Here is a 26,675-nt window from a genome sequence, read left to right on the forward strand (position 1 = left end):
CTTGACAATGGGGATGAGCAAGACAAGCTGGGAAGGAGTCTCACTCTCAGGTCTCTGCTTGAAGCTGATGATTTGGGTGATCAGCCTATGCCCCCAGTCGTTCCACTAGTAGCTGCAGAGGGAGGGATTGCGCATGCGCACTGTGCACTGCAGCCCAGTACATGCACCAGGAGATGTGCTTTGAGCATTAACCTCTGCTTTACTTATTAATGCAGGGTGACTCCTCCTCCTCCTGCTCTGCTCAGCAATGTTTTGCAAGCAGGCTGTACAGTAGGAACACACAACCTTTGTCTCTTCAACTCATTAGTATTGAAAGCAGCTCAAGGGCTGGCAGGGAACCTGGAATATGTTGTTTTTTCCTCTGTTAGCTCAGACGCCATCCAACATTAAGAAAACATGTTGGGAATCACCATGCAGAGCATTGAGAACATCCCAGCTGCTGTAGGATCTCCTGCATGTTGGCTGACGTAGATGCATGTTTAGGGAATTCTCCATTAGCGCTGATACTTGTACTAGAATAAGTATGGACATGACTTAATACCATCATTGCCAACCTGGCATAGGAGTTTCAGATCATGGGAAGAAAAAATGGAGTTGTTGATATCACGCTAAAAAGTGACATAACATTTATTTCCAGTAAATGTACGCACCCTTGACTTAGTTATATATTGTTTATAGTGTCCTAGAAGATTCCATAGCACTGACCCCAATGAAACAAAGTCTTTGCAGAGAATTTGGTCAGAGGCATTGACGATGGTTTTCGCTAGAAGGCCCACTATGCTTATCTAGATAGCATCATTTAAGAGTAATTGTTGGGCAAAGTACTAACCGTTTAGCAGTTCTCATGCCAACCAGTGGAATATGTCAGCTGATTGTCCCACATTTTGCATCCAGTACTAAAACACATTTCAATCTGAAAACATTTTGCCCGTAGCAGTACATTACTACATGCTCTATGCATTGATCGTAGGCACATATTTAATTTTACATTACTTAATGCAATCTAGCACTTAAGAGAACTGGTTTTCCGTTCACACTCCTGTAATTTTTTTTTGCAAATCTGGACGTTGTAGGCGGTCATATAATATTTTTATCACATTCCAAACAACACCGAACTGATTCTTTATGGCACGGCTAATGAAGCACATTTCCCACACAGACCTTACTCAGAGGGTTCGAATAAATAAAGCTCTTAGTGTTAAAGAATAAATCCTGCATATGGGCAGCTGCTGCACACTTTGAGAATGATCCACAGATACTGATCCATTGGGCTAGTGTGGCAGGCAACCTTGTACTGTATCCAGAGACTGACTGTGGTTTGGACTTTGACAATCAACCTGTGGAAAATGTCAGTGAATGGAAACCAAAATGCTCTATACTGCTTACTTTAATAATTAGCCTGTGGCACTTTAGCAGCTGGAGTAGATAGCAGGGACAATTAAGTTATTATACCAGAAGAATTGAAGGAAGCATATGTGAGACTAAGAAGCTTACATTAGGTGGGCAATGGTAAATCCATTTGCAAACTTCGCAAGTTTACGCAAGCAATAGTACCTTTTTACATTTCATTTTCGACAACTGTAATTAAGTAATTAAGCAGGAAACAGGACTTTTACATTGTGAAAACCCACTTCTTATCTCGGCGAACATACTCACCACATCATGTCCACACACTGGTGGTTTTAAAATACTCCGCAGGCAACTCTGCTGGGAACGTGTTACCTTTATGGATAAGGAAGTGGCGTTACATGTAAAAGGTGGGATTTTATTTGATGGCTATCGTCGCATTAGTAAACCCAAAGGAATAATTGAATACAGCTGTTATTTAGTAGTGGTTGGCATCTTTTGGGCCAAGAGAGCGAGCCTCATCAGATGGCCCAGTAATACGCAGGCTGGTGTACATTTTGCAAACAACACATTCAATAATTACCACCAAATACACTTTCACCACAAGAGACTGGGTAGAAAGTGTGTATACATAAAGGTTGCAGTAAATAATTTAAATGCCCCCTCAAAGATGCCACTTGGTAAGCGAAAACCACTCGGCGCCCTCTCTCTCTTCCGCTTTAAAAAAAAAAAAGTTTATATATATCCTACAACCGCAGGGCAGAATTTTCCAGATGCGCAAACAGTCAACATATAAAATGTGCATGCATTCTGGGAAAATGGCTGGTGTGATCACCCTATTATGAGATAAATGCAAGCAGGCTGGATGGGACTGTCTCCATTGAGGTATGCCTTTGAAGTTGTAGTGGTCTTTAAGCCAAGAGCAGCACCATAAATAAAATACATCACTATATCCAGAGTCAAATGATACAGAGTAGGAGAGTAGGACATTCCACTTGTCACCCCATTGACACAGAACTGAGAAGACTTCATGAAGGCGGTGGATTCATAGACAACTTAAATGGTGCCACACTTTGGGAGTGTGATCTGGGATGTCACAGTGGTGGCTTACGGTGGGATGTAACCGGTAATGTGCAGCATGCTCTGCCAACACAAACCTTGCCATCATAGAAACACAGCAGATAAAGTCTATTCTGCCCATCTCTATTTTGCCCGTTCTTCATGATGTAAAGAATTGGTCACTTGCTAGATTCAAGATAGTTCTCTGGGTCCAAGTGAGGGGCACTGAAAGAACTATTGGGGATGTAGCATAAGTTGTATATCACGTCTATTATTATTTATTGTTGTATATAGCGCCATCAAATTCCGTAGCGCTGTACAATGGGTGCACAGGACACAAGTAGTATGTAACATAACAATTTGACTTACAGAGACAACAGGTGAGGAGGCCCCTGCTCAACGAGTTTACAATCCAGATTGTCAGGTCTATGTCACCGGAGCTGGGAAAGCTGTCAGGTATACATCACCTTCAGGAAGGGGTTACCTTACACATGGACTATTGTATAGACGTCACGTGAGGCCTGGGTGACAGCAGGTGAGGCCTGGGTGACAGGCATCTAAATGCACGAGCCATATTGGCTTTAAAATGCAGAGGTATTAGAAATAATCACTGAGGGTAATAAATACGCTCATATAAACCCCACAATAGAACTGCTGCATTATGTGCAACACAATGCCGACAAGAGATAGCCGAACGCGGGTCTCTGTGCTATAAATACACTTTATGCCGCGTCCGCATCCCTGCTAACCCGCTTCTAAACGCTTCTACGGGACGAAATGTAATGTTACGCTAATGTCAATTACTCGACGTTGCTAGGTAGACTTATAGCTAAGGAACGTTTCATTGGTCCCTCGGGAGCGGCATCTTTATTTTGGTTGGGTTCTAGGTTTTTGACGTCAGTGAGCTTGTCTTTAAAGAGGAGATGTAGGGGGCGTGGCGTTATGGTAGTTTGGCGCGGCTTTTGCGTTTGTGAGGAGAGGGTGGTGCAGAGTGAAAGGCATTCACATCCTGGTAATGTCTGCTGGCGGTGTGCTGAGAGGGCTATCGCGATAGAATAGCCTGATATGCGTCTAATTCCTGAGCTAACGAAACAAGAGCCGCCATTGTTGCATTAGAATGGGTTTCTGGGGGAAATAATTGTCCTTTAACCCCTTAAGTGCTAAGCTGTACGCATAACACTGTATATAAAATAGATTTATATATATATATATATAAAGCAACTGCACTGTTAGGGTGTCAGTGTCCCAATAGATAAAATAATATATCTAAATAAGCAGCTTGGACTCCCATCTGTTTGTGTCTGGTGCAATGGGCTTTTTCACCATTACATTTTATGGGGGCGCTATTGTTTCAGAGAAGAGACTTTTTTTCTCCAATGGCCTCATTTCCCATTGTGTTTACCAGAAAAGCTCTTCAAATGTGTGTTTGTGATTCTCCCCTTTTCACTCTGTGGCTTATTCACTAAAGGGAGAGTTTCGGGAAAGGTGTGAGTCAATCTCCCTCACTTCACTATTCATTATAAACGGCCAACACTCCAGTATGAGCCGGTCCTGTGTAATTCAGTGGATGAGGTCCTGCGTACATAAATCTTGTTGACTTAACTATATGTTAGCCACGCTTCCTGTAACACAAGATCACCGGGGTGGGACCTTCACGATGTATAACAAGGTCAAGGAGTTAAACCATGAACTCTCGCTTTAGTGACTGCAACCCTTTGAGTGACGGAGAATGACCGCTCCGTTAAAACCCTTTGGCTTAGCCATGGCCTGTCTACGTGTATTATTATACCTGTGATAATGTAACTGCTGCCATTCTGTTTGTAGCAAACATGTCGCACACGTCTCAGAAGCACAGGGACTTCGTGTCCGAGCCTATGGGCGACAAACCAATAATGGCATTAGCTGGTATCGGTGAAGTTCTTGGAGGCAAATTAGAAGAACTTGGCTTTGATAAGGTAAGCTGTGCTACAAGTCTTGTGATCAAGGGAAACTGACTAGTGCTGCGATGTGCTATGTAAATGTATTATAATCAGAATAAGATTAATGTTGGTAATTATAATACACACTCTAGCGCAAGAGTGTATATTATATATTTTTCCCTACCAACGATTTTCAACTTTAGTTTAGGAGTATTTCGTCTGAAGCATAATTAACAGGCGTTAGAGCATAACCTGGAGCTCTCGGATAAAATACGATGGTTCATGTGCCGCAGGTTGAGAAACACTCACAAGATTACCTTAATGCAAAAACTCTTTGAAAATCATTGGGATTGTAATTCAGCAACATGAGGAAAGCTGCCTGTTGGCTACCCTTAGTCTAATCTGTAATAGTGTTCATCCGCAATGTTTTAATATGCAAAATTACTCTGATTTGATTAGCCTTCCTAGACAGCTATTAAACTGAAATCAAGCCAGATTATGTAAAGTATTACAGATTTAGAAACCTCCCGTAGCACCTCCCGTAGCATCTACAAACCTTTGTTTTTTTAGGCATATGTACTTCTGGGACAGTTTCTGATACTGAGGAAGGATGCAGATGATCTCTTCAAAGACTGGCTGAAAGATGCCTGCGGGGCAAACTCTCGTCAAGCAGAGCTCTGCTCGTCCTGTCTGAAGGAGTGGTGTTCATCCTTTCTATGATGGGCACTTTTTGCAGATTTTTTTTAACATCTCTGCAAGTGGAGTTAAAACTTTAACATGCAGTCAAAATGCATTGCACAGAAATTACCTTTTTTATACCAATGTACTAATTTAGATTTTCTATTGAAATAAAGTGAAATGTATACAAGTGGTGTTCTTTCTAACAAACCTTTCCTGGAACCATGCAAGCAGTAAGCTACGATTTGACACAACAGTGGGATAGCAACCAACATTTTTACAATTATGTGATAATTGTAAAGTACAGTATATACTGTTTGTTTATTATTATATACTTGCTTATTTTTGAGGATGAGAATTTAAATCCAATACATAAAATAGATTTTACATATGTACCATCAAATTTGTCTCTGGCCACATCTTATGTGTTGGGCTACAATATTCAAAGTGCTGGGTGTAAATATTCTGATAAGAAACATGGTGGCAAATCAGCGGGACATATTGAACTAATTTTAAATATACTTCAGTCTGTTGTAATTCTGAATATTACTGTAATGAGTATTTTACAATTTCATGTTATAGGGAATGTTTTCTCAATGCCAAGTTGGTGGTGCTGGAATGGACTGATATTTACCATTTGATTAGTCTGCAGGCATTTTGTATTACTGGATAACATTATTTGTGGGGCGATGGTCACATCCTGAAAGTCACCAACTTTTTTTTTAGCCCCATTTTGAAAATTGTGTGCTGTCTCGTTAGCTATGTATAATGTCACAAAAAAACTATTTTGGAAGCAAAATTAAATAAGCAGTGCTGCATTGGCACAAGGTGCCAGGGGTTTGCTTGCTATTATGGGAAAATATTCCAGTTCGTCGAATTATTCCAGTTTACAGAATCAAACATTGACTGTTCTTGAAGAGACAGACATTGCTTACATAGTATGCCCTGTGTAGTAATATGTAATAATATAATATTACTAGCCCGCTCCTGGAAAGATGTGTTGTTATAGGCAAACGGATGTTGACAATTCACTGTTCTGCTGCCTTCATAAAGACTGTGTATATGGAGCAACTGCATATAGTGCTGGCCTAAAAGATAATAACCACACCTGTGTCCTTTCAATGGTTGGGTGGGTATGGTGTATGTATTAAGCAAAACTTGTATTTTCTTTCTAGTGATAACGTTCTGATTGAGTTTTCCATTTACCAAAAATCACATACATTTTGATGGTGTCCTATTACCTATATACAGTGGCTTCTATGTAGTATACTTAAGTATAAAAGGTCATATGCATTGAAATTCCGGGATTGCTGCTGGAATAATGACCGAAAAGTACACATAAAGCAAGAAATCAGTGCATACCCAGTGAACACTATTCCAAAAACATATCTAAGGCATTAATATTGGAGATTCCATCACACTATATGGCCATATATCGGTTAGCAGGCTAATACCATATTTGCTTGATTGCTCTGAAAAATACCCCTCGTCTTATATTCAAGGTCGTCTTCTAATCAGACCTCAAATAGAGGTCTGACTACAAGCCTCTGCTGCTGCCGGCACTTCCTCTGGAGGCTTCTATGATGAAGCGCGGGCATCACTTGACCTTCCGTTGCTCTACCATAGAAGTGCCGGCAGCGGAGGTTGTCTGTGCACATCCCGCAGCGAATGAACGTTTGCGGAATGCGCACAGACAACCTCCACTGTTGCCGGCACTTCTGCCAGGGCTTCTATGGTGGAGCACCGGAAGGTCATGTGATGCTGGCACTCAGTCATAGAAGCCCCGGCAGAAGTACTAGCCACCAGCAGTGGAGGTTTGCATTGCACAAATTGGGCCCAATCAGCCGTTTCCCCTTCCTGGTGTTATGTGACTCGTTAGTGTTACAAGGTCTCAGGTGTGAATGGGGAGCAGGTGTGTTAAATTTGGTGTTATCGCTCACACACTCACATACTGGAAGTTCAACAAGGCACCTCATGGCAAAGAACTCTCTGAGGATCTGAAAAAAAGAATTGTTGCTCTACAAAAAGCCTGGGCTATAAGAAGATTGCCAAGACCCTGAAACTGAGCTGCAGCACGGTGGGCCAGAACAGGCCTCAAAGAAGTTGAGTGCATGTGCTCAGCGTTATATCCAGAGGTTTTCTGGGACATAGAGTGCTATGAGTATGAGTGCTGCCAGCATTGCTGCAGAGATTGAAGGGTCAGCGTATCAGTGCTCAGACCATACACCGCACACTGCATCAAATTGGTCTGCATGACTGTTGTCCCAGAAAGAAGCCTCTTCTAAAGATGATGCACAAGAAAGCCCGGAAACAGATTGCTGAAGATAAGCAGACCAAGGACATGGATTACTGGAACCATGTCCATGAGACCAAGATAAACTTATTTGGTTCAGATGGTGTCAAGCATGTGTGGCGGCAACCAGGTGAGGAGTACAAAGACAAGTGTATCTAGCCTACAGTCAAGCACAGAGGTGGGAGTGTCATGGTCTGGGCCTGCATGAGTGCTGCCGGCACTGGGGAGCTACAGTTCATTGAGGGAACCATGAATGCCAACATGTACTGTGAGATTGTTGTCACATGTAGCACACAGCCAGTACTTGCCAGAAATTCCTGCGGTTCCTTTAATGTTGCAGTAGGCCTCTTGTAAGCCTCCCTGACCAGTTTTCTTCTCGTCTTTTCATCAATTTTGGAGGGACGTCCAGTTCTTGGTAATGTTTCTGTTGTGTCATGTCGTCTCCACTCGATGATGACTGTCTTCACTGTGTTCCATGGTATATCTAATGCTTCGGAAATGCTTTTGTACCCTTCTAATGACTGATATCTTTCAACAATGAGATCCCTCTGATGCTTTGGAAGCTCTCTGCCGACCATGGCTTCTGCTCTGAGATGCAACTAAGCAAATGTCAGGTAAATCCTACTCGAACAGCTGAATTTTATTTGTGATTAATCAGAATCACTTTAAATAATGGCAGGTGTGTAATGACTGCTTTTTAACATGAGTTTGAATGTGATTGGTTTATTCTGAACACAGCACCAGTTATAACAGGGTGTGCACTTTTATGCAACTAGGTCCCCCCCCACACAACGATTTCAGCTTGTTTTGCAATTGAATTGTTCACGTTATAGGTCACAAAGGTGGAAAAAGTTGACATGATTTATCTTTGTCTCATTCTTTAACAGCACAAGAACCTTGCATTTTAACAGATGTGTGTAGACTTTATATCCACTGTGTATGTGTATAAAATTACATACACACAGGATACATTTCCTGAAGGAGTTTAACCTTTCAGAAATATTTATTTTTTGTAACAGAGGTGTTTAGTTAGATAAATATATAGAAACAACTGATATTTAAAATAAATAAGTCTTTACATGCAAGTCCAAGGTGTTGTACTTAATAGGGAGGTGACCAAAAAAGAGTAACATTTTAACATCTTATGACATGCAAATAAATTACTCAGACTCGTTTGTTACAATAATTGTCTTTATTGCAGTGCCATCTTTGTGATCAGCCCTTAGTTGACAGGGCATTTTACCACTTATTTTAAAAATATAAAGTCTAGTTACAAATGGCATGCGATTAGAACATACAGATTATAAAAACACATCCAAAAAGGAAACACGCTATCAGTCATATTAGAATATTTTTGACACCAGATATTTTGTCCCATTAAATTACAGTAACAGAATGTCACCATTTGGTGGCTGCATCACAGAAAATGAGTCAATATATGCACCCTTATGATGATAAAAAATCAATTCAGTGCGAATTACAAGGCGTTCAACCTCCCAATGACCTTTGTTTCAGCATGAAAGCAAATTAAACAACATCTCCAAGCACTGCGGCAGTTCTCGAAATGCAACTGTGAAGAACAGTATCATCAGTAAGCATTACTCCCATGACCATGTCTATACAGGGACTAGCAGACTATTATTCTCAGTATGGGGTGGGGGCACCTCATCTACTTCTCTTTAAATGTATACGTTGTATAAGATATCTACAATCTCTTCCTGCTCTGCCCCGACTCCGGTAAATTATACAGAGCTCATCTATGCATATATTAATACACCCTCAAGCCAACCAATGCAGACTTGTTGATACGACTACCTATGTAGAACAACCTGGGCAACCATGAGGATGCCAGTAAATTAAATTGTAGGCATTAAAAATGCTGTTCCACACAATTTGTAACAAAAACATTGAATAAACTAATTCTATAGAAACAAACTATCAGTGCCTGCTTTTGTGGCACATACCAATTAAGTGAAGACAAAAATTATATATAAAAAAGGTATTCGAGGTTAAAATGATTTATTCAAAAGGATTAGTAGATTCATCAGTAGCGGCAACGATGGTTTTAATGCTATCTTTAAGTACAATAGTATTACATTCAGTAGAGTAGGTGGAACAGCATCTTTTAAGGGCTCGATCTGGTGTATACTGTGGTAAAATCATTTATTTTATTACAAAATTAGAAAAGAGCATCTAACAATACAGGGACGGAATTTCAATAATAAAATGGTCGTTCAGTTGAATATTAAATATTTTAAAAATGATAGACGTAATTATTGGTTTCTAAAGATGAAAATGTATTTCAGTTGCCAAATATGCAGAAACATTGTCATTTGAGAGTGTCAAACATTAAAAGCCTTACTTTAGCAAACTGAGGTAGCAGAAGGCATTTGAAACACCTTACAAACGGCAACAGATAACATTAAAAATACACTCATTAAAATATTTATTTTACATAGACAACTTTCATTACAACATGGCAAACTGCGAAATGGAAACATACAGTCCGTTAAAGTAACGAGTAGGACATTAGAGAGGACTTTAAGAGATCTTCCATTCATATGTTCTAGGAAATATATATTTACATGTGTTGCACAGTAGTTACACCTAATATCGAAACCAGATGTGTAACACACCCATAGCATTTAAAAAAAAAAAAACATAAGAAAAACAATACAAAGTTAGGAAGAGTGAAGTTAGACATGACAAAAATAAAATGCAAACAAAAACCCAAAAAATCAACCACAAAGATGACTTTGTACTGCACAGCTTTGAAGCTATTCGTAAGGCTTACAATGGGGAAACATGCTACAGATTATAATCTTATATATAAAACCGATTATTATAATCGATTTATCAAGTAACGGAGTGCTGGAAATTTGTATGAAATTTTAACAAATGTATGCTAAAATTGCAGATCTTGCAAATCTGTCCCAACTGGTTATGCTTGGAATGTCTTCATTTAAAAAAGCAAAATGGGTTTAGTTGGTCGCTTGAGTGATCCTGCCATAACCACGCATACATACGTATAGTAAAAAGGGAACGTGTGTGCGAGGTTAGGCCAGTATCATGCTGATGCTATACATTTTTCTCCAATAAATGTGTTGAGAGCATGTTTGCTGTTTTTCTCCTCGTGCAGCTACAGATACGATTTGAAACAAACCCTGTTAAACAGAGGTTGTATTTTGTGGCCGTTTTTAATATCTCCAAACGAGCAGAAGTCATCTTTGTTCTAAGCTGAAGTGTCTTGTCATATGAAAACCCCTACCCCGAACGAGTACCTGGGAGGTATGGCTTTAATAAGCTGAAGGGAGCCGTTCCAGAAGGTCTCTGTGTACATTAGCAGAGATACTACTAGCTTTCAGACAAATGAAAGCTTACATGCTCACGTTACACATTCACAAGAGATGCATGGCACTCTATGATGAACCCACACACTTAACTATGCAACTTTCCTTTGCCCCTCATTGTTAAAAGGCACTTATGTGTCTCTTCTCCCAGCAGAATTACCCACAATTGATTGACCTTCTTCGGCACTTGTCTTTGTGTCCTAATCGATCTGGTGTTGCCTATAGTAAAACTACAATACACCGAATGTCAAATTTTTTGATGTGCCTACATAATAGCCATATTATTCTTAGAGAAAATGAAGTATTTAGTTGAAGTCTGACTTTTATTGGGCCAACATAGGAAAAGTTGTAGTTAGAAGTTCGAGACGTATTTCTGTGATGGCCCCATAAAAAACCACCAACTTCAAAAAAAGACTTCATTAGTCAGTCGAGTAACAGAACCTACAAATAAAAAGTGACCAGATTCCATTTGACCCGTAGTCTAAAACCTTATACACATCGTATGGCAGATAAGGTATTTGCAATAAGAGATTTACACTTCTTATCCGTCTCTCGGCATTCTATGCCCCCTCCTTCCAGTTAGGCTGGTCATTTGTTATTTAAAATATATAGTTTTTATAATTATGATTTAGTGCACGGCAGAGCTAACAGGAGGTCTCAATTTTTTTTAAAAAATGCCCACGATATAGTCAAACTATCTTAAATAGTTTCACTAGACGCCATCAGCGCCACAAACATAAATGCAATGGTTTTATTACAAAATCTAATTAAATGTCAATATTATGTAAGGAAGGAACATCGTAGAAAACAGTTAAAAATAAATGAGTGAGAGCAGACAGTAAGGAACAAAGAATTAGACACATTTAGGACACAAAAAATAAATATAATCTATGATAAGGTGGCCATATTGTTGTATAAAACAAGACACTGAAGTTCCGAAGAGGTAATAAAAAATATTAAATAATCACAGTACTTTGTTACTAGAAAAAAATAAACATTCAATTAAAAACAAAAGAATCATCCCAAATCCTCCGCCTCGCAAATCGTGCCCGATCACTGTGTAAACACAAGTTTACCGCGCACCTGTATACCAGCACAGCAGGTTTCAATAGAATGGAATGGATTGGATTCAATTTAGCAAACTTTGATTCACATTTTTCCGCTCGCAGTTCTCATCTGTTTAAGTTGGATTCAGTTTTTTAGTATGTTTGTATAGTAAAATGTTGCTCCCAAAGCCCAGCTGGTCTCAACGTGGTTTATTTTATTGGCAAGCTGCGAAGGGAAAAATAAAGGTTAGAAAGAGTAAAAAAAAATAAAAAATAGTAATTTTACTTACCGTAAATTCTTTTTTCCTTAGTGTAGTGTCAGTACCACGGGGTGTCGCTCTTCCTGGGACAAGGACCTAGAACCGAAGAGGTTAAGATACCTCCTAACCCCTCCTACTCCTCCCTATAAGAGCCCCGGCAACCCTCATACCTTCAGAAAGTACCAAGAAACACAAGATAGCTTGCAAAAAATAATTTTAATACAAAAATGCACAGGGAGGGATATATGTACTGACACTACACTAAGGAAAAAAGAATTTACGGTAAGTAAAATTACTATTTTTCCCGTCGTGTAGTGTCAGTACCACGGGGATATAGCAAGATGACCCCTCCTGGGTGGGGAAAAAACGGTCACGAGGTAACTGCCTGAAGCACCTTACGCCCGAAGTCAGCATCAGAGGAGGAGAAGATATCTAGCCGGTAATGCTTGATAAACGTGTGAAAGGAAGACCAAGTAGCTGCTTTGCATATTTCTTCTGGAGATGCCGAAGACCTTTCAGCCCAGGATGTAGCCATAGCTCTGGTGGAGTGAGCAGTAATGCGGGATGAAAGAACCTGACCACTGAGAGAGTAGGCTAAGCGAATAGTATCGGAAAGCCATCGAGATATCGTGTGCTTGGAGGCTGCATTGCCTGTGGATCTACCAAAATAATTAACAAACAATTGATCCATGGAGCGGAAAAAAGCAGTGCGGTCTATATAAATTCGTAGAGCTCTGTGGACGTCTAAAGTGTGCCAGAGTGATTCTTCCGGAGTTGAAGGAGACGGGAAGAAAGAGGGCAAAATTAATGGCTGATTGACATTAGCTTCAGAGATAACCTTGGGCAAAAAAGAAGGTTTAACATACAGGACGACTTTATCTTGGTGGAAAATAGTAAATTCTGGAGCCGCGGAAAGAGCTTGAAGTTCACTGACCCTCCTCGCTGAGGTAATGGCCACCAAAAAAGCCGTCTTGAGGGATAAAAATTTTAGAGATACCTCTTCCAAAGGTTCGAATGGTTCAGAGCAGAGTGCTTGGAGGACCAATGACAAATCCCAGGAGGGAAAATGCGAACGTCTGGGAGGCCGTTGAATGATGGCAGCCTTAAAAAAACGTCTGACGAGAACTTGGGACGCCAACTCCGACAGGAGAAAATGACTCAGGGCTGAAACCTGTCCCTTAAGCGTCGAGACTGTGAGACCCGCTGAAAAACCTTCCTGCAAAAAAATCCAGAACAGAACTTGTGGGGGGAGAAGAGAAATCCAAACCTTTGGAGACACACCAGTGGAGAAATTTATTCCAGACTCGAAGATAAATAGTGGACGTAGATCTTCGTACTGAACCCAAGAGGATTTCTGACATAGAATTGGAAACGCCTCTGCTCTGGAGGATCATCCTTGCAGCAGCCAGGCCGTCAATCTGAACTGCAGAAGAACATCCTTGGACAGGTTCTTGTTTTCCAGAAGATGGGAGGAAACTGGCAGCTCCCATACTGAAATCGCCATACTGAGCAGCTCCGAAAACCAACTTCGATTCGGCCAATAAGGGAGAATAGCTAAAACCCTGGCTCTGTCTACCCGAATCTTTAGGAGGATCCGAGGAATCATGGCTACTGGAGGAAACACATAAGCCATCTTGAAAGACCAAACCACTGACATTCCGTCTAGCAGGGGGGGGATTGTCCTGCCTGTAAAGGGAGGCGAAAACTGGCAATTTCCTGTTTTGTCTGGTCGCCATAAGGTCTATATCTGGTAGGCCGAATCTTTGAACTAGGAGAGAAAAAATGCTCTTGTCCAGGGACCAGTTTGCTTGGGAGCAACGAGATCTGCTGAGATCGTTTGCCAGACAGTTGTCTACTCCTTTGATATGTGTCGCTGCTAAATCCTCCAGGTTTCTTTGGGTCCAGCGCATGAGATGGTCTGAAAGGTCCTGTAGCCTTGGAATCCGAGTGCCACCCTGTCTGTTTATATATGAGACTGTGGTGGCATTGTCGGACTGGATTCTCACAGCTTTCCCCCGTAATCTTGGACCGAAGGTCTTGAGTGCCAGGAACACAGCTTTCAGTTCCCGAAAGTTTGATGATTGGGCTTGATCGATTAAGGACCAACTGCCCTGACTGCAGAGGTCGAGTAGATGAGCTCCCCAGCCTACCTTGGAGGCATCCGTGGTGAGGGTGATCCAATGACGTGGTAGAAAAGATCGCCCTTGGGTGAGGCGCTCCTTTGCTTTCCACCAATTCAGCCGGAGTAAAACCTCCCTGGATACCGTGAAGGTAACATCTAGATCCTCCGGTCTCCTGGACCACTGTTGTAGGATGTCCCATTGCAGGGGTCTCAACTGCGCTTTGGACAGGCTTACTGCCGGAATACACGATGTAAGACTGCCCAGGATACTCATAGCCAACCTGAAGGAAAGGGTTGGATTTTGTTGCAGAAAGGAAACCTGATTCTTTATCTTCTTGATCTTGGAGCGTGGGAGATAAAGTCTCGAAGAGACGGAATCCACTATGAGCCCCAGAAACTGGATCTTCGTAGTTGGAATCAGGTTGGACTTTTTGTAATTTATGATCCAGCCGTGTTCCCCCAAGCATCGGGTCGTAAAGCTGAGATGTGCCCGGAGCTCCTGAGAAGAACTTGCTTTTAGCAGCCAATCGTCTAGATAAGGGACGACTGTGATCCCCTCTTTCCGTAAAGCCGCTGCAATAGGAGCTAAAAGCTTTGTGAAGATCCGAGGAGCTGACGACAGGCCAAAAGGGAGAGCAGTAAACTGGAAATGACGAACTCTTGTCCCGACTCTTATGGCAAACCTGAGATATTTCCTGGAGGCTATGGCGATAGGCACATGGAGATAGGCATCTTTTAGGTCTAACGTAACCATAAGGTCCCCTTGTCTCAACAGGCGGGTAACCGTGAGAATGGATTCCATTCTGAAGTGACGGTAAGGAATATATGCATTGACTTTCTTTAAATCCAGAATTGGACGGAAGGACCCATCCGGCTTTGAGACCAGGAAGAGACGGGAATAAACTCCCTGAAACTCCTGATACTTTGGAACAGGCTCTATGACACCCTTTTTTAGAAGGGTAAGGCTTTCGGCCAACAGTGCTGAGTTCTTCACCTGAGAGGGGTAACACGAAATCAGGAACAGAGGACGAGGAAAACTGGAAAACTTTATCCTGTACCCGTCCGCAATGATCCTGAGGACCCAGGAATTGTTTGTGGTTTGCCTCCATTTTGGTAGGAACCATTGCAGACGACCTCCAACACCGTCAGAACTTCCTACCCTCTGGTTTCTTAGGGTGTTCCTGAAACTTTCTCTCGTGTTGTTTACGAAAGGCTTGAGTCTTGAAAACTGGTTGAAAAGGCCTGGAAGGTCTATACTGGTATCGCTTGTTCCATCTGCTTTTCCTATCCTGAGGAAGTGCCTTTTTAGTATCAGACATGTGTCTGATCAGTTCCTCCAAGGAAGAACCGAATAGCTTGGTTCTTTCAAAGGGCAGATCGCATAGAGTAGATTTGGAGGCAGTATCTGCTGCCCAGGAACGTAGCCATAATGCCCTTCTGGCAACGGAAGACAAACCCATGTTACGGGCTGAAAGCTTAAGGCCCTCTTCTGCAGCTTCCAGCAGGAAGCTATTAGCCAGTGTCATCCATAGATTCTGAAAGACTGCCCTCTAAGGACTGCAACCAGACACCCTGCGCTTTAGCCACAGATGCGCTAGACAACGCCACTTTACACTGGAATCCAGATGATTGGTAAATACGTCTGCAAGACGTTTCTGCCCTCTTATCCATAGGATCCTTAAGACCAGCCACTTCACTAATGGGAATGGTCGTACGTTTGGAAAGCTGGGCTATCTGGACGTCTACTTTAGGGATATCTTCCCATTTTTCATCGCCCTGAAGGTAAAAAAGCTGCTTAGAGTGCTTTGATATAAAGGCTCTTTTGCCTGGATTATTCCACTCTCTATACATGAGATTCTGCATGTGAGATAACATGGGCAACCCTTTGGGGTGCGCTGACAGGTCTGAATCCTGAAAAAGCTGTGAGACTTCCTTAACAAATTTACGCAGCTCCTGTGGAGGAAAATTGGTCTCATCCTCTGACTCCCCACTAGATGAAGCTGAATAGGATGAACTAGAAACCTCCCCAGAGGATAAATCAGAATGAGGGGATAATACCCTCTTACGTTTGTGGGATTTAAGTTTAACGGGTTCCACAGGTGTAGCAGCTGCTGCTTTAAACGTTTCAAACGTTTGCGCCAGGTTGTCCTGGAACCAACCTAAAAAAGACTGCATGTCTTTTTGTTTTTCTTTTGCCAAACTCTCAGCAGAGCAGGCATTGCAAAATTTCTTCTTACAACCATCCGGCAACGGAGTGGCACATTCAGTGCACGATAAATGTTTGGTTTTAACCACAGCCTTTTTTGGAGCAGGTGTAAAAGATTTCTCTTTATCCGGCCTATCTGGTGAAACCGGACCAGACATCTAATATAAAACACAAAAAAAAAAAAAATTTTTAGTAGAAAATATACAGGGCAGAGGATTTGACAGGGTAAGATTAACCAAATCCTACCTTACAACTCCTCAATCCGTGTGGGGGGGCTGGTGACACGGAAATCCCAGTGTTGACAAGCTCCTCTGCTGTCAGACTGGGCAGCACAGCTATATATATGCGAAAACCAGTTAGTTTTCGCGCCCTGAACAAGAGAAACTGAATCACGCATGCTCAATAGCGTGTCAGTACTCTTGGTGGAACGCAGCGCCCTCTGGCGTGCGTTCCACCGCTGTGCGCATGCTCCAACCTGCCGGCATAAGAGCGAGGGGTCTAAACGGCTCCGTAACGTCCGCCGATGGGACAAGGAAAGAACTGAAGGTATGAGGGTTGCCGGGGCTCTTATAGGGAGGAGTAGGAGGGGTTAGGAGGTATCTTAACCTCTTCGGTTCTAGGTCCTTGTCCCAGGAAGAGCGACACCCCGTGGTACTGACACTACACGACGGGAAAAAATACATATTCTAAAAAAGATTTGTTGCCATCTTTTGGATCATTGTATAACTTTCAGATTTGTAGGGGATGGGAGCTAAAGAGCAACATCCAGGCAATGGACAGCCCGCTGCACAAAGATCAAACTTTCAAAGATGAAAGTTCAGCCTCTATCTCCTATAATGCTGAATGTTATACAGCGATCCAAAAGATTGTTTCCCGCCAAGTCACAAACATACTTAATTAGAGTAAAAGGGAAACTAAAGGCCCCTTACCACTTTTCCTCCCCCATCGTACTGTTACTGCACATTTTCATGATAAAAGCTCATCTTAGTGTCAGCCCTAAATAACATCTCCAGGCCTACCTAGTCTGTTACATGTATACAATTACCTTCAGTTCCTTCTCCTTTGGGAAACCCAGTTCTTGCAGAAGGGAGGTTATATACGTCAGATCCATACAAAGAAATGGATTTTCACCTGCTGTCTTTTCCATATTTTTGCACTCTAGGGAAAAATGCACAAACGGCTGGTCATGCACATGTAGCGCCACAGCAAGATGTAAACATTTTTATCTTCTTCATCTGAGGTTGTATTTACCCAATATATATGTAGTAGAAGCATTATTAAACACTCATCTACAGACACCAGACGGCTTGTTTTTTCCTCAGAAATCTCATGGTGCTGCCACAACCACAAGTGTGTATTGCACACCAACCACTGCTTATCTGCCCGGTGCCAAATAGCTGTAGCAATAAATCATATAAAATCCAATGATAGTTACCGGCACTCCAGGGACTTTGTTTTCCGATTTTCTGGTCAACATTTCAGTCTATTTTATTGTAGACTTTCATTATATATATATATATATATATATATATATATATATTACACATATATACACACACACACATTCCTCATTTTAATAGTTTCTTACCTCTCCTGGCTGTAACTTCAAAATCCTTCACCTTCAGAGAACCTCCAAGCTCTGGATCTAGGAAAACAATTAGGTGTTGGTATTTATTGACTGATCTGCTTTAATTTATATGTAAACAAGTACACAGGGCAAGCAGGGCACTCCTTGTCTGTATATCCAATGCCACCTTGGGGAAGATGGCAGAAGCTTCGGATTTACGGATCGGACATCTGCAACCGGATTTACACTCCAAGGTGAATAGAATATGAATAGAACCACAGTGAATGCTCTATTACACATCACCGCACAATGGCAGCTCCCATGTTACCGTATTGGCTCGAATATAGGCCGCACTTTTTCCCCCCACTTTAAGTCTTTAAAGTGGGGGTGCGGCCTATATTCGCGGGTCTAGCGCCCGACGCTCGGGACATGCAGTCCCGGGCGCCGGGCAGGCAGCGGGGTTAGGATACAGACCCCCCCGCAGCGGTGCAGGGGACCTGCATCCTACTCCCCGATACGCTCAGACAGCCTCCCCTGCCAGCACTTCCCATGGGGGGGGGGGTGCCGGCATGGGAGGTTGTCTAAGCGCATTGTGCGGACCGGAAGTTGTATACGCATATTGCGTAGATGTCCCCCGCCGGCCCCGCAAGACACCCGGGAGTCTGCTCCGGTAAGTCGGGGGGGGGGGGCAGAGGAGGACAGTGGTAGCATATCTCGGGGGGGGACAGTGGCAGCATATCTCAGGGGGGAGGACGACAGTGGTAGCATATCTCGGGGGGGGGGGGGGGGAGGACAGTGGTAGCATATCTTTTCGGTGCTTTTTTCTTTAAAAAAGCACCAAACTTTTAGGGTGCGGCCTATATCCGAGCCAATACGGTATTTTCATGCTTTCTATTCATTTTCTTTTTTAAATACGAATTTGTGACTGCAAGAGTTACTTTTGTCAAAGATGAACTCGGCAGCAGCCACTACCTATCCTGTCATTAGGGTTGTGGGAGAACTTAGGTAAAGTGAATCCAAAACAAGGTTTGCTTTACTTATTGACGGTACAAAAACAAAAAAATTAGCTATCGCTTTAAATCAGCTTACCTATTAGGAGAGTGTCCACAGCCCGATCGTAATAATATGAAAATGCATAAAAGAACAGGTCTGAAACTTCTGTGGCTGCGTGAACTTTTCCTTTGAGTATTTTTGATACGCTTACAGAACATGCTTCATACATAGACGATTCTAGCAGGGGGAAAATAAATTAAACAGGAGCCAAACATCTGATACATTTGTTCTTTGCAGACACAGGCATTAACTTGGGATTTGAATGATAAATAAAAAAATACTTCTGAGAAATGAAAAAGCTCACAGCGCAGATTATATTATAGCCGTGGGAACTCTCAGTGTTTGACACTGAGTCGGAGTGTTGTTGCCCCAATCTTAGGGTAAATGGGCAGAATCTCACACAGTTTTCAGTGGACTCCTTCCTATTCTGCGATACTGTGTTCATTAATAAGCCTACGATTTTGCTTCTAGTATGTTATGGTTGAGACCCCTCCTTGAATGCACGTGGTGTAATTACTCTAAGTAATGACCAGTCAAGGCTTTCCATGAGCACCGCTATTAGAGCCATGTGGGCAACACATTTGGCAAGTCACTATATAGAATCTTCAAAACCTTTGGCACCCTAGCAGTCTCAACACCTGTAATGTTACACAGGATTATGGTTGGGCTTAAATGGCCTCTGAACCCATAGCGGCTTTAACAGAACTTTAATGATTACCAAACATACACACATCATCACCCCTCTTCTATAATGCACTCACATTTAATGCATTACAGGTGGCTCTTTGAGAACTGTCACTTCTCATTATGCTCATCATAGTCCTGCTTTACATATTATGTGATCTAAATAACTGGTGGTAAGCAATGTAAATCCAACCATATTTTGCAATAAATAACCAGCATCTCCAAAAGGAATTATACTGCGACTGTTCTAATATTAATCTAGAAACATTCTATTTTTTCATAGCAGAAAAAAACCATTTACCAGTGTCTTGTCCTCGTATGGGATAAGTAATTCCCGCTTGATTAAACTCTGTGGCAAATCTAGGTGTTAAGCAGGGAGTGACCAAGCCTTCTCCTTGTTTCACTGCAAGAATAATTACAAAAACACTGTTGTGAGACATATATATATTATATATATGTGTGTTGTTTTCACTATTACACAAAAGAATGGAACAAAAAAAACACAACAAAAACTTACAAGCCTTCCCTTCTTCACCGCCCATGATTGCCAGCCTTGCTGACATTAATCCAAGACCTAGATAACTGTTGGGAGATATTAGAACAATATAAAACCCTTATGTTAATTGTAATGAAGACATCTACAACAACAACATCTGCTTTAATATTGTCAATGTGATTAAATACGGTTATCAAGACTTACTATATTTTATAGGACACACACCCCACTTCTCTCCGCGCTCGGTCTTAATTCAGGAACAAAAGTTCTCAACCCTCTGGGTGCAGTGCAGCTAATAAATAATCATCCACAATAATCGTAGAAAATCAGGTAATTCCTTAAGTTCGACAGAACATCATCATATCTTACTCTCTTATGAAGATGTTGCATTTCAAATATATGTTAGGTTAACCCATAGGAAGCTCTCCTTATCGTGTTAAGATTTGTGATGCTCTCTCTGTGGAGCAAGATCATCTCGGCACAGAAGTAAAAGATTTGTTGAAGATGATGATTAACCTTGTTTTCCTTATTTTCACTGTATTTCTGCCATTTTCATTATGATGTTTCATTTAGTAAATGCATGCACGTTAACAGGCAAAATAGCCTATGGTTATTATCGGACACTCATATGATTTTAACTCCTAGTATGCTTCTCAAAATTCCATTTAAACTCACTTTTTCAGTGTTAGAAAATATAATTTTGTGGATCTGGTTGATACCATCTTTAACAAGCTTTTTTTTTTGTAAACCAGTATTTTACCAGAAAGCTGAGAGGTTTAAACAGAAAACAAATACTCACCTATGTGAATACAGGGTGTAGGTGGTGTTGAACAGCTGGAAGGTGGTGATGTATCCAGCAGGTGAATTGGGGAATGTTTCCTAAAATTGCAAAATTTACGAACATGTCACAATATCCAATAATGAAAAGGGATTTAATTATGTCACTGCACAGTAATCATGCATCAATCAAGCATGCGTAATTAAAATCCTGGACTGCAGCTCTCTGGCAGAAGGCCACAGTAAAGAACAATGTGTCACCGGCAAGCTTTGCCAAGATAAAATTCTTGTTCTGTTCAGCCAAAGCCTTGGACTGGCAACCTGCACTCATATTATGGGTTAAAGCATGTTAATACACATCATTGGAAATTACTATTTTTTTATTTAAAAAAAAAAAAAAAATATATATATATATATATATATATATATATACACACACATATACACACACGAAACAATTTAAGGGCTCATTCCTTTAATTGGGTGCGATTAAATCGATACCTTAACGTAAGGATAAAAGGTAATTTGAGTGGATCCACCTCCGAGATCCAGCATTCCAGCGAGCTTTCGGCTAGGATTCATTAAACTGCCTGAAAAAGCAATAACATCGCCAGTGAACAAGAATCCTTCATGATTGGCATCAAGTATTTTCTTATTTAATGCAGAGCACGTTTTTAATTGTACGTACACGCACCTGTACAAATACACAACAGATAAAACAAAGCCTTACTAGCCGCTTTTGAGCAATGTGTGAGCTTAATGTCTCCATTTACTTATGTCTTTAATCACCGAGGATTGTAACGCAAGACATTCTGTTTGAGGCTTGCATAGGTCACTCAGGTCTATCCCATGATGAGACACTACAGGTCAATGGGAGCCCAAAGTGGCTGCATGACCTGGTAGTTGACAAGAGGGGCACATTAACTATATAGTGGCTGGCTTGCTAGTTTGATGATTATTATTATTTATTTAATGGTTGAACTTGTCCCCTCCTTATGTGTAGTTAAATCTGTAAGAATTCTGGATCGTCTAATTAATTTAACTTTACATTACACAGGGCCAGCTCAGCAAAAACTAATCAGTGGTGGCCTTTTACAATGCAACTTTCATCACGCTATTTAGTATTCAAACCACCCTTTTTTTTTTTTTTTTTTTTAAGCATTTTAACCACATGCTTGCGGTTCCAGTATATGAAAGAGGAAAGGCTGCAGGTCCAGACTGTTGATCAGGCTGTCCAACTTACCTCTATAGGCACTCTTACAGCTTTTAAAAGCGCGACCATGCGTAAGAAAGTATTGTGTGTTATTTACCACCTGCCAGAATTTAATCCCCAGCCCACCTTGCAGGTTTAATCAATAGCGACCCCAAAAGGAGAGGATCGCAAGGTCAAATATGTTAAAAGTATACACGGACATTATGTTATTGAAAAACTCAAAACACTTACCCGTTAAGAAGTTTACTGTGATCCATGCAAATATTCCTATCAAAAATAAAAGAATTAAGTTGCAAAAAAGTTACGAACCAGCAACCACAGGAGATCAATCAGTAAATGCATGGGGTTCTCTGAAACTAGGAATGATTACAATCATTTTGAACACTGCAGTCTGTAGAATAATTGCCCTCAAAATATAATCAACAAAATTACTAAATGGCTAGAAATAAGGAAAACATGGGCACCAGAGTTTTGTATTAATTTGCAATTGTCTTTTTTATTAAATAAAACATAGCAGATACTGCCATTACAAGGCTGGCTATTGATTTGTTATGGTCGCTCACATGTACTCACCTTCATCAGTTCCATTCATTATAGAAACACTGTCCTTTCCTATAAGGAAGGGGGACGCCTGAAAAACTTCAGTCACCTTTAAAATAAATAATTATGTGTAACCGGTCAGCGCAGAACAAGAAGCTTTTCTGGGATGTCAGAAAGGTACACATGGAACGGATTGATTATAAAATATTAAATACAGTAACAGTACTTTAAAAAGCTCTATGAGCGCATGAAAATTCATATGAGTAGCCAAAACTGCACATTTCTCTAGATAATTTTTATATTGACCTATATCAACAAGATGCAGTTAGACAAATATGTCTAATAATATTTTCAGAAACCCTGAGTAGACATTCTTTCCATTAGGTCCGTTTGTGATGTTTGGTAATAATAATGATGTCACATGAAGCAGAACTACTCTGGGGGACAATCAGTCCTTAGTTTGGTGTCCAACTTTTGACAAAAAACAAAAAAAACAAAAAAAAAATAAAAAAAATAAATATATATATATATATATATATATATATATATATATATATAGATAGATATTTTTTTTTTTATCAGTGCAGAGATCCCTTATTTTTATTTATAAAAATTAAAAAAAAAACCAAAAAACAAAAAAAAAAACTTTCCCTTTGTGGGAACAGGGAGAAACCTTGTTTCTCACTCTTCCCTCTGATCTCACGGCAATCATCAAGCACGTCTTCATAGACTTGCATTGCTAATCACAGTGCTTGCAATCGGCCAGCAGGTGAAGAAATCAGACATTCCAGAAGATCTAGGTAGACCCTGCAGTGTATACCCTGCTCTCCAGTGATCTTACCGTGGACGTCGGCAGTCGTACAATCGGGCATTTCTTATGCAAGAGCACTTGCGCTGAGCGCCGTTAAAAGCGATCAGCCAGCAGGAAATCAGCCATCTATCTGCCCCTATCGCTGCAAAAAAGTCAGGACGTATCGGTACGTCCTAATGGCCTTTTAAGCACAGTTATTTTAAGACACGCCGATAGGTCAATAGGGGCGTGAAGGGGTTAATCACATAAGACATAAGAAACCATTTTGGTTTCTGTAGCAACAATCTATCGGTGCCTGCAATTGTGTCATGCGACAATGAAACTTCCTGGCAATGAATAAGGCATTTTATAAAGAATATAAACCTCCACAAGAAATAATTATTTCTTGTGCAAGGAATAATGTTTCTAAATGTGTTTAGTAGCACGTGCGAATAGATGGAACAGCACCTACAAATGAATACTAGTTTGATTTTCACTGGCGACAAGTAGAATATTTAAAAAGTGGAATGCATATACTAGTGATTAGAGGGCAGTTTTTATGTATTCATCACCATGTAAATGGATAATTAGCTGATTCTTCCCATTTCAAAACACACCGAACCGACACCAGGAACAAAAAACGGATTACCTTATCCAGGAGCTTCTGCGCTTTCTCGCCTGGTAAGAGACGTAACCCAGCTGTGGCTTTGAGGACCAGTGGAGTGGATCTGTGCAAGAACTCGGGTATTTCTTTCTTAGCAATATCGAGAAGTTCATTTATCCCTGCAGCGCTCTGAAATGTTTGACGGCAACAAAAGAGTCAGCCACGAATGGTCTGTAATAGTAACACGCGCCTATTACACAAGCGGGGTCGGGATAAGATCGCCCAAGGCAGTGAGAAAGCTACTGGCTCACCTGATGAGTTGCTATGAATGACACCAAGCACAAAAAGATTTTGCATATCAAAATAGCAGAGAATATTGTGCTTTTCTATACATCGCATTCACACACTCAGGAAGACAATTTACTTGCACAAAGTGTGATGTGCTCGAACCTAACACTACCTTTCAGAACCTCCTCTGCTCCGAGAGCCAGCATCCGAAACTGCGCTGATAACGGGACAGTCTCATGCCCCAAATAGCCGCACTTCGCAAGAACGTTACCGGTAAACACTAGTGGGCAAATCCATCCACACCTTTCACACATATTAAAAAATTACACAGCTGCTCTAGTTTTAGCACCAACCCCCAGTTTTACCAACACATGTAGTTCTGCCACAAGTATTGTGTTTAATCTTTTTATTTCATTAACTTTTAATGTGAGATTAAGACCCCCCCCCGCAAGAAAATAAGAACATTAAACCACCTAAATCTCTTTGTCTGGATGGGAAATATCTTGCGTTAGCCAAGGTGCCAGGACGGCTGGCAAAGTGAGAAGAAAATCCTGCTTCAGGTAGAGTTATCGAAGAGAAACTTAATCTTTCACTTTGCATTCAATGGCTGCAGCTGTCTCCTACAACAGGAAAAGGGTGTCGTGTCCAATGTATAACTGATGGAATGATGGTTAAACAGACCCCTGCATCATCTGCAGGGCATTTAACTAGGGGGGCAATGCATTTGGGGGGATTCTGCATGCATTTTCAAAAACTGACCCCAGGAAAATTTAAAGGGGCTACGAACATCATATTCATTAAAGTGTATAAAATGGCTGGAATGTCCCTTTATGTTTACACAAAAACAAAATGATGTTTCAGTATCGAATGAGGCTATATTATGGGGAGATAAATCTATCTGCTATTAGAGGCGGTTTCATAGATACTCATGATGGATGAAAGAGGCTATAATTAGGATACAAATCCCAATAACATATTAGAATAGGAGAACCTGGGGAACATAGTAGGACTTTCCACTAAATGCTATAACCAAAAAAATAAAAATAAAAAACAATGGGTATTTAAAAATATTCACTTACCTTATCTGGTTCGTCTGCATATGCCGACAGTCCTGGCTTTAAGGCCTTAAAGGTCTCATGTTCCAGTTGAGGAATATCTTTGACAAGAGAATAAAACAAAGTTTCCATGAGTATTAATGCCTTATCTCATAACAAGCTTTATGAGAACGGTTTATCTGCTTTTAGGTCAACAGATAAGACCTATTTGGCTCTTCTAGGCTGCCTGTTCTTCCTGATGCAAAGATAAAGTGCAATAATGAGATATGGTTGAAGAAGTGGTACTATCGCCATAGCAACCGACGGCCATAATAACTTGTATATTCCTTTTAAAATATAAATAAAACAAATAATAAAAAAAGTTATGACTTACCAGTGGAGCCCCGAGTAAACCTATATATATGGATGCGAGTCCCTGTGCTCCCGGCATCAAACATTATGCCATAAGATGCTTCATCTCTGTTGCTTATTTCCTCTCCACTCATGGCAGCTGATCCAGGACCATCAAGTGTTAGCTGGGCAATAGGATACCACCAGATATAGGCAACGAACAACGTAATGGAGACCGTTGAAAACAAAATGCACGACCTTGAAATCTTCATGGCTGAAAATCTGTAAAGTAAACAAATCACACATTTTCTTAACAAAAAGCATCCGTATTTATACTACAGTCCATTTTGTTTTTTCAATTAAAGGGACGCCCTGGCCATCATATATCAACGTTAATGCGGATTACATTTTCACGGCGTCCCTTTTGCAACCGCATGGGGAAATTCTGCAGAATCCTCTATACGCTAGTAACCCTTTCAGCTCCATTGCTGGCTTGCGGGACACTGCCCAGACCCCCCATGTATGCATGTTAGAGTGAGAGGGTTTGCATAAGTGTGCGAGTATAATTGTGTATGTGTGTGAGAATGAGGGTGCAAGTGTGTGTTAGTGAGTATGTATGAGCATGAGTGTATAGGTTTGTGTAAATGTGAGAGTGTATGTGTGTTAGTGCATATGTGATTTACCAAGGGGGGCTGATAGGGCCAATTGGCTTTTCCTGTCCCTCGGTTGGGGTCCGGGAGCCACTGAAAATTTTAGAAGTTTGTATTGCACCCCCAACAAAACCAATTAATACACAGATGAACATACTAACACACATATTAAGATATTTTACACACGTTTCTCCTCTATATCTTTGTTGGCCCAGGACAACTCTTCTGCTCCCTCAGAGCCCCCACACACTGCTTATGCTAGAGTGATGGGAAATTACGTCATGCCCCCACGGTGCGCGCCTGGCGTTGAGGGCCCTAACAGGAAAGTACAAAGCATACCTAAGCACT

General features: G+C 41.1%; 2 protein-coding genes across 2 annotated transcripts; one reads left to right on the forward strand and one right to left on the reverse strand.

The window, feature by feature from the left end:
- Window positions 1-4,235: 4,235 nt before the first annotated feature.
- LOC149303309 (barrier-to-autointegration factor-like protein) lies at window positions 4,236-5,045 on the forward strand. Its single transcript, XM_089481656.1, has 2 exons — window positions 4,236-4,361; window positions 4,896-5,045. Exons 1-2 carry the CDS (start codon window positions 4,236-4,238, stop codon window positions 5,043-5,045), a joined length of 276 nt encoding a protein of 91 aa, XP_089337782.1.
- Window positions 5,046-11,837: 6,792 nt separating this feature from the next.
- LOC149303310 (ectonucleoside triphosphate diphosphohydrolase 6-like) lies at window positions 11,838-25,832 on the reverse strand. The gene is made up of 13 exons (XM_089481429.1): window positions 25,721-25,832; window positions 25,372-25,448; window positions 24,050-24,193; window positions 22,644-22,719; window positions 22,302-22,337; window positions 21,359-21,447; window positions 20,880-20,959; window positions 20,102-20,166; window positions 19,886-19,987; window positions 18,937-19,077; window positions 17,869-17,925; window positions 17,326-17,438; window positions 11,838-11,918 (listed from the first exon to the last, which is right to left on the reverse strand). Exons 1-13 carry the CDS (start codon window positions 25,830-25,832, stop codon window positions 11,838-11,840), a joined length of 1,173 nt encoding a protein of 390 aa, XP_089337555.1.
- Between the last annotated feature and the right edge of the window lie 843 nt (window positions 25,833-26,675).

This window comes from Sceloporus occidentalis, unplaced genomic scaffold, assembly GCF_023333645.1.
Source record: "Sceloporus occidentalis isolate IW3139 unplaced genomic scaffold, rSceOcc1.0.p SCAF_15, whole genome shotgun sequence".
Taxonomy (NCBI): domain Eukaryota; kingdom Metazoa; phylum Chordata; class Lepidosauria; order Squamata; family Phrynosomatidae; genus Sceloporus; species Sceloporus occidentalis.